General features: G+C 40.6%; 3 protein-coding genes across 4 annotated transcripts in view; 1 reads left to right on the forward strand and 2 right to left on the reverse strand.

Annotated features, from left to right (window-relative positions):
- LOC311044919 (calsyntenin-2-like) overlaps nucleotides 1-4,347 on the reverse strand; it is a gene marked incomplete at its 3' end in the record, with an annotated part of 83,268 nt that extends 78,921 nt beyond the window's left edge. Inside the window, exon 1 of the mRNA XM_084056729.1 lies at nucleotides 4,230-4,347. Within this exon, the coding sequence (XP_083912855.1) occupies nucleotides 4,230-4,305 (76 nt within the window). The 5' untranslated portion in view covers nucleotides 4,306-4,347. The remainder of the gene's footprint in view (nucleotides 1-4,229) is intronic.
- A 1,969-nt stretch (nucleotides 4,348-6,316) lies between these two features.
- nmnat3 (nicotinamide nucleotide adenylyltransferase 3) lies at nucleotides 6,317-11,864 on the forward strand. The gene is made up of 6 exons (XM_084057085.1): nucleotides 6,317-6,355; nucleotides 7,855-7,998; nucleotides 8,773-8,956; nucleotides 9,295-9,356; nucleotides 9,924-10,111; nucleotides 11,044-11,864. The coding sequence occupies exons 2-6, from the start codon at nucleotides 7,887-7,889 to the stop codon at nucleotides 11,266-11,268; spliced, it is 771 nt and encodes a 256-aa protein (XP_083913211.1). The 5' UTR covers nucleotides 6,317-6,355; nucleotides 7,855-7,886; the 3' UTR covers nucleotides 11,269-11,864.
- Nucleotides 11,865-14,484: 2,620 nt separating this feature from the next.
- LOC311046270 (uncharacterized protein) overlaps nucleotides 14,485-14,560 on the reverse strand; it is a 249,409-nt gene continuing 249,333 nt past the window's right edge. For both annotated transcript variants that reach the window (XR_014600854.1, XR_014600855.1), the window contains exon 7: nucleotides 14,485-14,523. The gene's annotated coding sequence lies outside the window, so the exon portion shown is untranslated. The remainder of the gene's footprint in view (nucleotides 14,524-14,560) is intronic.

Raw genomic sequence — 14,560 nt, forward strand, 5'->3', positions numbered from 1 at the left:
TATATAGTTACATAGTTACATAGTGCTGCTTTAACTAAAATGGTTTTACAATTCGAGTTTTGGTTATTTTGTTATTAACTATAATAACTGCATTTCACCACGGCTGTGCAGTGAGCAGGTAGAGGTGGTGGATCCACAAATAGCTCCATGCAGGCCTCCGTGCTGTCTGCTCTGTGACATTACCTGCCTAGCAGCATAATCATGATGAATCACTGCACCTCTCTCTGTCACACACACACACACACACACACGCACGCACGCGCGCACACACACACACACACACACACACACACACACACACACACACACACACACAGGAGGACAGGTGTGTGTCCCCACTTAGTTTTTCATCTATGTTCTCAGTTTTTGGAGGCGCTGGTGTTTTGTCTGTTTCCTTTGTTTTTGTTTCCTTTTCCCTTTTGTGCACCCTCCCCCTCCTCTCCCACCTGTACCCGTGTCTCTTTCCACTGTCATCCATTGTCTTGTTTTTGTTTACCTTTCTCAGGGGAAGAGGGGCTTTTTGCGAATGTGGTGAAACACTTCATGGATAAATGTAATCACTTTCGCAGTAACAGTAAAATTTCTGACCATCCATTTCACTAAGAGGACAAGTCAAAGTTATGACAAAACAAGGTCAAGTTGTCTTCTAACCCTGATAAAAGAGTAGGACCAGCTTTTTGCTATTTTCGCCTAAAGTAAGGCCTTAAATAAAAGGCTGCTAATTCACGATAGAACCAAATATTGGCATCCATGGTTGCTTTGGGATTTAGGGACACTACCGACCATCTGTGCAAGTACGATGTTAAAACATACTTGCACAACCTTGGAACTCCCTCTTTCAGGGTAGGCTTCTTTTATTAAATGTGTTTGCCTATGTGGTGAGTCACTTCACGGATAAATGTCATGACTTTTCCAGTAAAAGTTCTACCCCAGGTAGGGATGTCTCAGAAACTAAGGCTCTCTTTTCCTGCTCTAAATATCCATAATCTTTTTTTTTAGAATAGATAAGCTTGATTAACTGTTGCAGCCCTGGTTCCCATGCTTTTTTTTCTTTTTACCGGATGGGTTCCCAGATTGCAAACACACTGATGCTAAACCAAAGATACTCATCCTGCAACACACCGCGCTGGCACTGGCACCTGACCAATGGAGCAATCGAAGCAATAGGCTCTATGCACAGCAGCCATATTGTAAGACATTCACAGGTGTTACCAATGATACTAATGAAGGCTGTGTTCCATTCTGGTCAGACGGAGTCAGGGTGCTGATATTGTGCATGTTGGCTCACTGGAAACACTCCCAAATGGCCCTTTACGGGTGTGTAACTCTGAGAGTGTACAAATGGAACCAAATGGACCCGTAAGGGATTTGTACACTCTCAGAGTTATGGGGGTCGTGGAAAACTGAAATTCCAAAATATGAGAACTACTGTGCTACACTAAATGGAACAGAGCCTTCATTAGTATCATTGGTAACACCTGTGAAGGAAGCGATAATATGGCTGCTGTGCATAGAGCCTATTGCTCCACCACAAAGAATATAATATCGTTGCCCTCGGGCAGAAACCAGTTATGTCCATATTCTAACTTTTTGTGTTTTGTTCGTAAATGAACGCCCTACTTGATCATGATACAGCGTCGCACAAAAGGCATCAAAAGCAGCAGATCTGCTAATTTTGCTGTCTTTGAATTTGAATCCTGAGAAGTAACAGTTTTGGACGCATTGCGGGAGTATAAGTGGGAGTAAAATAAAAACATAATTCTATTATTTTCACAGGATGCTGTCTCCCCTTACATCCACTCAACTCACTGTCTGGCTCCACAGCACAGACACGTCAATATAAATAAACAGAGAAAAAGCTCTTTAACAGGAAGCCTGAATGGACAGCATGTATAATGAATGATGCAACCAAATGAATGATAATGTAGCTCTACTGGTACATTCTTACAACTACCAGTGTGTGTGTGCGTGCGTGCGTGCGTGCGCGCGTGCGTGCGTGCGTACGTGCGTGAGAGAGAGAGAGAGAGAGAGAGTGAAAGTCCTTGAGAATCAATCATTTTTACATGACAATTGAATGAAACATATTTCATTCTAATGTCTTGTTATCCAGAGCCGTGCTACAGAAATATATGTTTTGATAACGTCACCAGCTCATGAACGATAAAACAATGACACCGTGAAGTGTTTATGGTCCGACGTGTTGATTTACACATCCAATAATCCACGAAGGCCGGATCCAATGGAAGAAAAGTAGTGAATTCAATATATCAGCATAACGTTTTAATTTGACTAAAGACCTGGAGAGACGGGGAGACCCCTCTTACTGGACAGACACGCTATAGCAATTAATACTATCATATAGGAAAAAAACAAAAAAATCCCTTACAGTACCTCTATAATGTCTAGCTTCAAGGTCACAGTGCATATGTGTGAATGACACACACGCACACGCACACACGCACACACACACACACACACACACACACACACACACACACACACACACACACACACACACACACACACTACACTTTGTATATCTATGATTAGGGATTTGTGCTGGGCTGTGTTTTCCCCAGGATGCACTTGGCTAAAAGCTAGTTGCGTCTTGGCACAGGTTTAAAGTTAACTGGGTCCTCTGCTCTTGGCACACGAATAATACTAATATACTTTTAACTACGTTTAAAGTATTTTTAGACTGTTGGGTTGAGAGATAAGAGTCAAGAAGGAACGTGGAATGTGTCTGTCTGTCTGTCTGTCTGTCTGTCTGTCTGTCTGTCTGTATGTCTGTCTGTCTGTCTGTCTGTCTGTCTGTCTGTCTGTCTGTCTCTCTCTCTCCATCCATTCATCTCCACCACATTACACCTCATCATGCACACTAAAATTAGACCTGCTGCATGATTAACACCTAAGTAAGGAGGTTAATTTGCATACCCTTGGCATAAGAAAAACCTGATGCTGCTGTAGCATGCCAGCATGTGAACTTAGCATGTGAACGTACATACACACATATACTGTATGTATATGCCATTACACACACACACACACACACACACACGCACACACACACGCACACACACACGCACACGCACACGCACATGCACACGCACACGCACACGCACACGCACACGCACACGCACACACATCATTAGTATGTATCCTCATTTGTATGGTAACACATGTGTTTCCCATGTCAATAAAGCTATTATCATTAAAATATTAACTGATATTTTTTAAGGAAGGGCTAGTTGAATTGAGAGAGAGGGACAGCGAGCAAGAGAGAGAGAGAGAGAGAGAGAGAGAGAGAGAGAGAGAGAGAGAGAGAGAGAGAGAGAGATTTAAGTCAAAACTGTCATGGCCCAGAGGAGCCTGAAGTGAGGTTCCCCTTAACCAGGAAGAATAATGATCATGTTTTACACTGAGTCTGAGACCCAATTTACATAGTCAACTCACTCTCTCTCTCTCTCTCTCTCTCTCTCTCTCTCTCTCTCTCTCTCTCTCTCTCTCTCTCTCTCTCTCACACACACACACACACACACACACACACACACACACACAGTCCAATTCAAGACCAACATAACATGTATTCAAACTCAAGACTAATCAGCTAAATAATATTTCCCTCCTCTTTCTAGAGCAATGGTTCTCAAAATGTTCTAATTTAGGACCCCCATAACGGGTCCATTTGGTTCCATTTGTACACTCTCAGAGTTACCTAAGAACCCCCCCAAGGAACGCTAAGGAGAACCACTGGTCTATAGGCTAAATTTAAACAAACAAACAGAGGTTGAAAAAGTACTGAAATGTTTTAGTAAGTACTGAAAAGTAAAAGTATCAATGCTGCAAATAAAAGTATTGGTATGAAAATGTACTTAAAGTACCAAAAGTAGAAAGTATAGGCCTACTCATTATGCAGAATGTCCCGTTTCACAAGTTTTCAAATGTATAATGTATACAAAATATTTAGAAAATAGAATCTATATAAGATATATATAGGCTGAAGTGGGTAGGGTATGCCTAATGCATGTTTTGTAATAATAATCAAAATCTATAAAGTAAATAGTAACTAAAGTTGTCAAATAATTATAGTGGAGTAAAACGTACAGAAATAAAAGTAGCCTATAACAATTTTGAAATACTCTAGTAAAGTAAAAGTACCTCAAAAGTAGGCTACTTTCCACCACTGCAAACAAACAATCAGACGTTCTTATAAGTAGGATTCTTCTTACCTCTGCCATGGAGCGCTCCAGACGCCTGACGACCCCAAAGCATCCAGAGCAGTGACAGCAGAACCCCGAAGAGCATGATGATCTGATCCAGATAATACTTCACTCTTTGTGCTTTTAATCCTCTAATATCCAGGCTCTACTTAGGCTACAATTACAATTGAGGCATTTACCTTAGGCTACATAGAATAGACAGAGCGACAGTGTAGTGCCTCAAGAAACTAGGAAACTATTTTACTTTGTACAGTATAAAGGTCCAGATAATCCTCACCTAACCTACCTCTCTCTACTTTGTTCCAACATCGAGGTTCTGAACGACACTGCGCTCCAACACAGACAGACAGACAGACAGACAGACAGACAGACAGACAGACAGACAGACAGACAGGATGGTTCGGTAGGGTATGAGAGAGAGAGAGCTAGGATGCTGGATGGGATTCAGCCAGCCAGCCAGGGTTTGATCCGACTTCTGAGTACTGCTGGTTTGCATGCGATGGGTGGGTTAGGAGGATACACGCACACACGCACGCAGAGCGAGAGAGAGAGAGAGAGAGAGAGAGAGAGAGAGGGGGAGGGAGGGAGAGAGAGAGAGAGAGAGAGAGAGAGAGAGAGAGAGAGAGAGAGAGAGAGAGAGAGAGAGAGATCCCAGACAGTCACGGCTGTGCACCGGTATAGTCTACAGTGCCAAATATAGTTCCCAAATGCAAGCCAGCAGCATTGTTCAGTAGGTACTTCACGTGTTTTCTATGATTCTTTAACTTTCATGCTTATAGCTGTAAAGTAAATGTACCTGTTTAGTCATACACATTGAGTAAAATAGCACAAAGAGGCATAAATGATACATTTTGCTTCTGGGTAAGTCAGTCATAATGATTGAGGACACGATTTGTTGTCATCAATGTCCAGATAAAGACACACCTGCTTCTGGATGTGTCACGTCCTGTGTTTCCCTGCAGCTTCAGAAGCACACAGGCTCCCCCTGCTGATTGAAGTCTGTCACTACATGTCAACCCTGTGGCACAAATGACTGCTGTGCTCTCATGGTATTATTATAAATATTACACATTATTATGATTCCTCCTGTGTGTGTGTGTGTGTGTGTGTGTGTGTGTGTGTGTGTGTGTGTGTGTGTGTGTGTGTGTGTGTGTGTGTGTGTGTGTGTGTGTGCGCGTGCGTGTGTGCGTGCGTGCGTGCGTGCGTGCGTGCGTGCGTGCGTGCGTGCGTGCGTGCGTGTGTGTGTGTGTGTGTGTGTGTGTGTGTTGTCACAACATGTTGCAATACTAGTAGGCTAGTACTCAACCCCAGTACTTAAATCAAAGTATAGACACTAGCCTACTGGTCACATATTACTCAAGTGAAAGTTGCTCTGTCAAATGTGTTAAAGTACTTGAGTAGGCTACTTGCTTTTAAAATACTTAAATATTAAAAAGTACAAAGTACATTTTCTTTTTTAATATCAATGCATTGATGTCTTAAATTGTTGTCATTAAAAATCATATATTTTTTCTTTTGTTTAAATATCTATAATTGTGAAAATAGCAGATCTACAAGCTCACAAACATGTTGCATCGTGACACTATTTTCACTCTTTCCACTATAGGCTATTTAAAACAGGGCTTAAGTGGATCATTCATAATCATAATATACTCTGTCCCTTCCTAGAAATGTAGTGAAGTCAAAAGTACAATATCTGCCTTTGAAATGCATTGGAGTGAAAGTCACCAAGTATCCTAAAACACTAATAATCAAGTAAAGTACAGATACTACAGATAAAATAATGTAGAAGGCTACTGTTCTGATTTTGATGCATGTCATTTTCCTTGGATTTCAGCACCATGGACAGTGCTCACACTCTCTCTCTCTCTCTCTCTCTCTCTCTCTCTCTCTCTCTCTCTCTCTCTCTCTCTCTCTCTCTCTCTCTCTCTCTCTCTCTCTCTCTCTCTCTCTCTCTCTCTCTCTCTCTATCGCTGTGTGTTTTTTCTGTCAGACCACTAGAGGTCAGAATCGAGCTACTTTTTCCTACATGTGGAACTGTTGAGCGGCGTTCTGTTGACCGGAGGGGAACGCAATTAGTGTGACACACTCTGTGACACTCACCAGTCAAACAGACGGCAGACAGGTTACAGAAGGTAATGTGATATAATCAGATCATAAATGCATCTCACGGTTTATTAAAATACTGTCTGATCATGATAGATTTCATTATTGATAGTGTGTATGTTGGATTGTCTTACAGTTTACTGAGGTGAACGTATTGTCTGTTATATCAGCATGATGTTTAAACACTGTTTATTACACTGGTATGATCATGAGATGACACATGGTTTGTTATAGTTTACTGATCTTCACTGTCTATTAGACTAGTGGTTCTCAACCTGTGGGTCGGGATCCCCAGGGGGGTCCCCACATGATTCTTTTTGGGGGGTCCCCAGATTATGGCATCACAAGTAATCAACAAACTATATTATAAAAACCGGTCAAACCTTGACCAAATTGTGAAAGATTTGTGAAAATAGCAGATCTACAAGCTCACAACGCCTCGCGTTGCGAGGCGTTTTGAGCTTGTAGATCGGCTATGTTCACAATATTTTTCTGTTGAGGCGTCTAAATCGAATGCCTCAACTCCTACATTCCAAGTGCTTGTTAGGGTGGGGGGTCCCCAGTTCAGTTCAAATATGATTTTTTTTGGGAGGGGGTCACTCACAGGCTGAAAAGGTTGAGAACCCCTGTATTAGACTGACATGTTCATTAGATGGTTATGCCATAGGGTACATGGGTATTGTAGTTCATGAAGTGGAGAGGCGTGTGTCTGTGTGCAATCAAGGTTGTTATAGTTTAGAATGTTTCATTCGTGTTTTTTTACTTTTTTGTTTTCAATTTCAGTTTAGCTGAGATCAGTTTTTAAATATTTACAAATATTTAGTCCACCAACAGTTAAAGGTTCACTTTCATTTATTAAACCATGTTTACATTATGTTTGGGGAGGAATTCATTGGCATAAATTGGGAGGGAAAAAAGGGTAAAAATATTTGGCTTCTCAAAATTGATACGGAAATAAAGAAATATATATATATATATATATATATATATATATATATATATATATATATATATATATATATATATATATATATATATATATATATATATATATATATATACACACTATACTATACTATATATTGGCTATTTCAAAATAGCCGATCTACAAGCTCACAACACGTTGCGATGTGACATGGTGTGAGCTTGTAGATCTGCTATTTTACTGAAAAATGTTGAAACAAAATATATAATAATATTTGGAATATATTTGAACTACACAACTGTATGGGGGTCCCTGGCACAATATATTGTCAGATGTGGGTCCTTGGCTAAATGCATAATATTAATTTGGGGGTCCTTGACATGAAAATGTTTGAGAACCACTGGGTTTAAACAACATTTAGAAGTAAGCCCCAAAATAAACAACTACACCTTAGAAACAAGCCTCAAACTACCAATATTTACAAGCAACTTTATAGAAGAACAAGCCCCAAAAAGCAGACATGGCAACACTGGTGGTGATGTGTAGGTGCAGTTAGATGGTGTCCTGTCAGATCTATGATCTGTGTCTGTCTGTCTCCTATAGGTTTAGGATGGTAATGTGAAGGTGCCGGTAAGATGGCGTCGCGCCGTATCCCGTTGGTGCTGCTGGCCTGCGGCTCGTTCAACCCCATCACCAACCAGCACATGAGACTGTTTGAACTGGCCAGAGATCACATGTCCAGGACAGGTATGAAACTACATACAGCACAGAGACTACATGTACAGTACAGGTATGAAACTACATACAGCACAGAGACAGTACAGGTTCGAAACCACATTAACTAGATCGCTGGTTCTCATAATGGGGTCGGGGGCCCCCTAGGGGTACTTGAGGAGGTTCCAGGGAATCCCCAGCTAAAGGACCTTTTTTTATAGCAGAAAATCTCTGGAAAATAGCCTTACAGGTCTGTCTTTTAAAAATCGGAAAAATGGGCGATCTAAGCTCACATGGTGTAAGCTATTTTGTGAGCTTTTTTCAGCAAAGATATGTGTAGTGTAGAGCAAAAACAGCAGGGAACCCAGTAAAGGGAACTCTGGTCAACCAAGTTAAAAGTATGTAAAAGTATTCATATGTTTTATTACAAATGCAAAGTCCCTTACTCACCATTGCATCCAGTATGACTTGGTGGGCTGGACACCATTGTCCACTCGCAGACAACCGCATTGGTTCATTTTGTATCTATAAAGCAATGCTGGGTAAACTTCCAGCCTACCTAGGCACGTATTTTTTTTTCTTCCTGAGAGGCCATTATGGTTGAATAGATTTCTTTAATGTTTTTATTGTGGATTACATTTTTTATATAGATGCATCTTGCATAATTATGTTTTTTTTTTTATATGGCTGCTACCGTGGCCAGGTCTCTCTTGTAAAATGCATTTCTGATCTTAATGGGACTTCTTGGTAAAATAAATGTATCTAGGTTTTAAGAGGTTTATGTGTGATGTCATGGTCTCCTGATAGGTCAGTACCAGGTGGTGGGCGGGATCGTGTCTCCAGTGAGTGACGGCTACGCCAAGCAGGGCTTGGTGTCGGCCAATCACAGAACCACCATGGCCAGGCTGGCACTTCAGACCTCTGATTGGATAAAGGTCGACGAATGGGAAAGCCAGCAGCCTGATTGGACGGAGACAGTGCTCACCATGAGGTGAGGAGCATTTTCAAAACGTCGACCATTTAGCTTATTTGGTTAATTTATTATTATTTGTATTATTATTATTATTTATTTTTTTGTAAAACCATATTCTGATAGTAGTCATTTCTATATAGAGTGTTCAGTAACAGGGGTCTCGCTGTCTCTCAAGCTCTTTATACAATTCAGAAAAACTTTTTTATGTGGTTTGCACATTTCATGCAATATCTATAAGAGGCTTAACTTCAAAGCAGTGGACTTTCTCATTCATGTTTCAAAATAATCCTTCTCATTCATTCACTCACTCACTCACTCACTCACTCACTCACTCTCTCTCCCCCTTTCTCTCTCAGGTACCACTACGGTCGTGTTTTACAGCAGTACAAGCAACAAAGCAATGACTCTCCAGACTCAAGTAAGACCTTTAATCATATGAATATACTTTAAATGACTCCTCCTGGCTCCGGTCGAAGTGTCCCTAAGCAAGACACTAACTAAATTCACACATAAACTGAACTTAATTTTGTGTAACCACTTAAGAGATTAAGATTAAAAAATACAATACATTTAATTGCCTAAAGTGGTTAATAATCTCTGATATATCGGCCAAACCAATATATCAGTCAGGCTAATGTAATACTAAATGATATGTCTATTGGTTGCAAATGGCCAAATACACACACACACACACACACACACACACACACACACACACAGACACAGACACACACACACACACACACACACACACACACACACACACACACACACACACACACACACACACACACACACACACACACACACACACACACACACACTTGCATCAATCCCATACAGTGTGCCTGGTAACATCACTGTCATCACAACCATGCCTCAGTGGTTTTAGCAATATCTTCGAAGCGTGCGTGCGTGCGTGCGTGCGTGTCAAGTAAAGTACAAATACTCAAGTAAATGTACTTTGTTCCTGTGTCCCATGCAGGTCCAGCCCCTCAGCTCAAGCTGCTGTGTGGAGCAGACTTCCTAGACACCTTTAAGGTCCCAGGCCTGTGGTTAGACCAGCATGTGGAAGAGGTGGCCGGGCGGTTTGGCCTGGTGTGTGTGAGCCGAGGGGACCTGCAGCCTGAGCACGCCGTGCACGAGTCTGACATCCTGTCCCGCCATCACAAGGTAATTATGAGGCTCTTTTCCACTACGAAGCGTTAACCCAGAACCTTATATTTCAGAACCCCTGAAGTTCTGTGAGTGTTTCCTTTTCAACCAGAACCACCATTGAAGGGGAAGGTACATCATTTAACTAAAATTCCTTTAAAAAAAAAAGTGAACATAGCAAAAATAGCCTCTACACATTTTCGCTATTTTAGAAAACATTTGAAATGATAAATTCAGTTGGAATTTGTTTTTTTTTTGTTTTTGTTTTTTTGTATGCTTACTATTGGTTTAGTGTATGTATTTTTGTGACAAAGACCCTCTGAAGGGTGGAAAGTGGACATTTTCTCCATGATTTTAGTCAATATACAATTTCAGTTTGTTATATATTTATTTTTCTGTAAAGCTTAATTTTGGGTTTTTATTTCAATTAACTAATAATGTTGTTTTCACTTCTAGTGTAATTAATGTACTAGTTTCAGTTAGGTAGGGTAAGTGATATATTTTAGTCAGGGCAAAAAGGTTTGTGTTAAAAAAGCTCTATATTCTGATAGGTAATCATTGCTATAGTGTTGGTTCAGTAACAGGGGTCTCCCTTTCTCCCCAGCTCTTTCAGGTGGGTTGCCAATTTCAGCCAAACAGGAGAGAGTACCCATGTATCAGCTTGAATGTTATAGTGTTCCAGTTCCGATTGTGCCTGCTCATTTATTTGTGTCGTCACTTCCTATCTCACGTGTTGAATCTGTATCCTGTGTGAGTTCTCTCTCCTGATTGGATGAAATTGTTTCCCTGACATAAAATTGCATTTTCTGTTCAAAGAGTTGGAGAGACAGGGAGACTCCTGTTACTGAACAAACACTCTATGGCAATGATTACTATCAGAATATAGCTCTATATTTAACACTTATTGTAACAAAACAATACCTTTAACTATAATAACTTGTCGCCGGCAGAACATCTTCCTGCTGAGGGAGTGGGTGAGGAACGAGACCAGCGCCACGGAGGTCCGGCGGGCCCTGAGGCGAGGCAGCAGCGTCAAGTACCTGATCCCTGACGCTGTGATAGAATACATCCAGCAGCACAGTCTGTACACTGAGGACAGCGAGAAGAAGAACCAGGGCTCACTGCTCAGACCGCTGACCAAGCAGAGCAGCCCCGTCAAGAGCTTAGATGACTGACTGACTTCACCAAGCAGGGCAGCCCCGTCAAGACCTTAGATCAGTGGTTCTCGATCTGTTGGTCAGGATCCCCCAGGGAGGTCCCCAGATGATTTTGGAGGGGTCCCCCAGATGAGGAAAGTGACAATTAAAGGACTTTAAAGACCTTTTTAATAACCTAAAAAAAGAGAGAAATTGTTTTACTAAAAAAGACCATTACGGCATCAAAAGTAATCAACAACAACTATACTATAAACACTGGTCAAACATTGGCCAAATTGTTAAATAATGTAAGAAAGAGGCAACAATTATGAAAATAGCTGATCTACAAGCTCACAACTCCTCGCAATGCGAAGCGTTGTGAGCTTGTAGATCTTCACAATATTTATCTGTGGAACCTATTCAAACTGTGGAACCTGCCTCAACTCCTACAATTCACGTGCTTGTCAGGGTGGGGGGTCCCCAGTTCAAATATGATTATTTTGGGGTGTCACGCCCGAAAAGCCTGAGAACCACTGGCTGAGATGACTGACTGACTGACTTCACCAAGGAGAACACCCCCGTCTAGAGCTTATGGTTATACCGTTCATTTAGATCAGTGGTTCTAAAAGTGGGCTCTGGAGACCCCCAAGGGGCTTTTGGGGGGGGGGGGGGGGGGGGGCTTTTGGGGGGGGGGGGGGGGGTCCCCGATCTACTACTCTGTCACTTTGTGACAGGGTAGTTATGGGGGTTCCTGGCACAAATACTTTTCAGATGGGGGTCAAACGCAGTTTGGGGGTCCTTGACATGAAAACGTTTGAGAACCCCTGACTGACTGACTGACTGACTGAAGCTGCTGCTGAAGTGGACAGTATTTAATTAGGGCCCTACCCCTCACCCCTAAACTTTTTCTCATCGGCTAGTTGAACTATTTAAAATATGGCTAATAAGTTTAGGGATAAGGAGTAAGATGGGGCCCAGTGTGTATTTGTCCTTTCATCGCCACATTCTTTTCAGAGTTTACTTGATTCACACACTACACAGTACAAACTTTATTTAACTCTGGAAGTGTAAAGAATGGACCTGTGAGCGTGTTGCTGTGTACATTTATACTGCAGTGCTGAGGGCCTTTGTCAACATTTAAGAATGTAAAGATTGTATGAATATGGGGAAAGCAAAATATTAAGTGTTAAAAACATTTGATTATAGGTCTATAAAATAAGTCAAATGTAACAATTATGCTTTGAACAAGCACAAACATACGCACATGCGTACTCTTCAACAGTATTTAAACATTGATTTTGAATTCATGGGGAATTTAATACAGAGCTTCAAATTGTGCCATAAAGCAGCAATTCCCAACCTGTGATATTGCAAATGGTGGTTGGTTTTATAGTACACAACTTCAGTTTTGATCCTGTTTTTATTTCAATATTATGATCATGTTGTGCTATGGCCTTTGGTCTCAGCATCATTGAAAATAAGGGTCCTGACCTCAATGTATTTCTGAGAAAATAAATAGTTGACTGAATGAATGAATGAATGAATGAATGAAAAATGAATGCCAAAACAGTATTTTGGATTGTATTGATAATATAACATTAATATTAAAAAAATATGGGGAAAACATTAAAACATGTCTTTAAAACCTTGACAAAATTGTGTTCATTGTGGTACCGATAAATAGGAACTTAAAGTATACTACGTTAGTTCCATTGATCTAAGGTGGAACACAATCGATTCATTGATCATTAAAATAAACATACTCTGAAAATGCATGTGGCCCACCCATCTGACCACTATTCGGCTGCTGCAGTGTTAAGAAGTCAGATGGGTGGGCCACAAACAGGAGATATTAAAGTAGGCACTGATCCAGAAAAGGTTGGGAATGGCTGCCATAGAGACTGAGTGAATTGAGTGTTATGATGATCATCATGGTGTTTTTTTTAACTCACAGGTTTGGATGCCAAACCCATCAACAGACTTAACGTTGTTCTCTGAACGTTATTCCACAATATTTAATTGTGTTTTCCATTTAGCATAATGTTTAACATGGAGAAATCAATACACAAATATTTTTGTTTGGAGAAATGTCTGTGTGTGTCTTTCTGCTAATCCTGTCCTGTTTTGGGCAAAAACTATTCATTAATCAACTTCATTTGTGTAGACTCAGGGGTCCATTAAAAACAAACAACATCAAACACTATACATACAGTACAGAAAGAACACCCCTATACCATAACAATTTAAGCTATTATAAGACACAATGATACCAGTGTTTCCAAAACAAAGTAGGCCGATATCTTGTAACACTGAGACTGGGGTTAGACAGCAGCATAATAATAGAATTATGAGACTCATTCAGTCGACATACATTTGTACATCAGGTTTTCTCAATAGGGTGTTGACTCACACATTGCAGAACAACTCACTTGCACTGCACCACCTTGGTTTTCTCAATAGTATACGCATGCAATCATTATAAGCAACCTGAAGCTTACATGCTTGCCTTCCTGAACTTCAGCCACACAGGGGCAGTATACAGGACAGTACAGTATGCTCTGAAAAGGTTTACCTTCACATTATGAATAGAATTTCCTCCCTAGCATGTTAGCTTGAGCATATAATAGACGGCACTGCCTATACAGATCATTAAGTCATATAATTACTTTGCACAGTAACTAGTAGTTTAACTTATTACAATTGCCAAAGCAGTAATATTTGGAATATATGCTGTCTAGCATTCATCCTGTAGTGCTCTGATCACTGGACCATATTTTTTTCTTTATTGCTTCCCCCTTCCTTTTACTTCTTCTGATAAATATCAGTCCTTTCATTCATAATGATTTGCAACAGCAGGGGAAATGTGCACTGAACCTTATACAGTAGATATTATTTCTATTCCACTTAAATATACTGGGAAGTAAAGTAACACATTCTTATCTGATCTTCACAGAATTCACCAATTTAAAACGCATAAACATTGATGTTGCAGATAAATTTTATTGGACTCAGAGAACACAGTCTATTACACTGAGTGTAGAAACAGAAAGGTCCTTTTGTCACGGTACATTTGCACATAATGTGAAGTTTGTCTCTGCATGGGCGGTGCCTTAAAAATCACATTAAGTCATCTTGTCATGCTAAGCTAACCTAACAAAACCAGAACCTAAAAAGATGTTTATTAACTTCATTGTTGCCTTAACCCAATGTTGAACCTACAGGAGACCTCACTCCTAGTATTTATTTATGCATTTTTTTGTTAAACAATTGACAAAGATAGGCTGTGTCCTTCACCTTGCAGGCTACTACTGCAGTCTGGTGGCCAGATGTT

The sequence above is a fragment of the Gymnoscopelus microlampas genome (assembly GCF_963454915.1).
Source record: "Gymnoscopelus microlampas genome assembly, chromosome: 5".
Classification (NCBI taxonomy): Eukaryota; Metazoa; Chordata; class Actinopteri; order Myctophiformes; family Myctophidae; genus Gymnoscopelus; species Gymnoscopelus microlampas.

What these genes read in the sequence shown, in the direction of transcription:
- nmnat3 (XM_084057085.1), top strand. Translation starts at nt 7,887, where the DNA reads ATGGCGTCGCGCCGTATCCCGTTGGTGCTGCTGGCCTGCGGCTCGTTC. An exon ending in GAGACAGTGCTCACCATGAG is followed by an intron (nt 8,957 to 9,294) that starts GTGAGGAGCATT and finishes TTTCTCTCTCAG; the next exon opens with GTACCACTACGGTCGTGTTT. An exon ending in TCCTGTCCCGCCATCACAAG is followed by an intron (nt 10,112 to 11,043) that starts GTAATTATGAGG and finishes TGTCGCCGGCAG; the next exon opens with AACATCTTCCTGCTGAGGGA.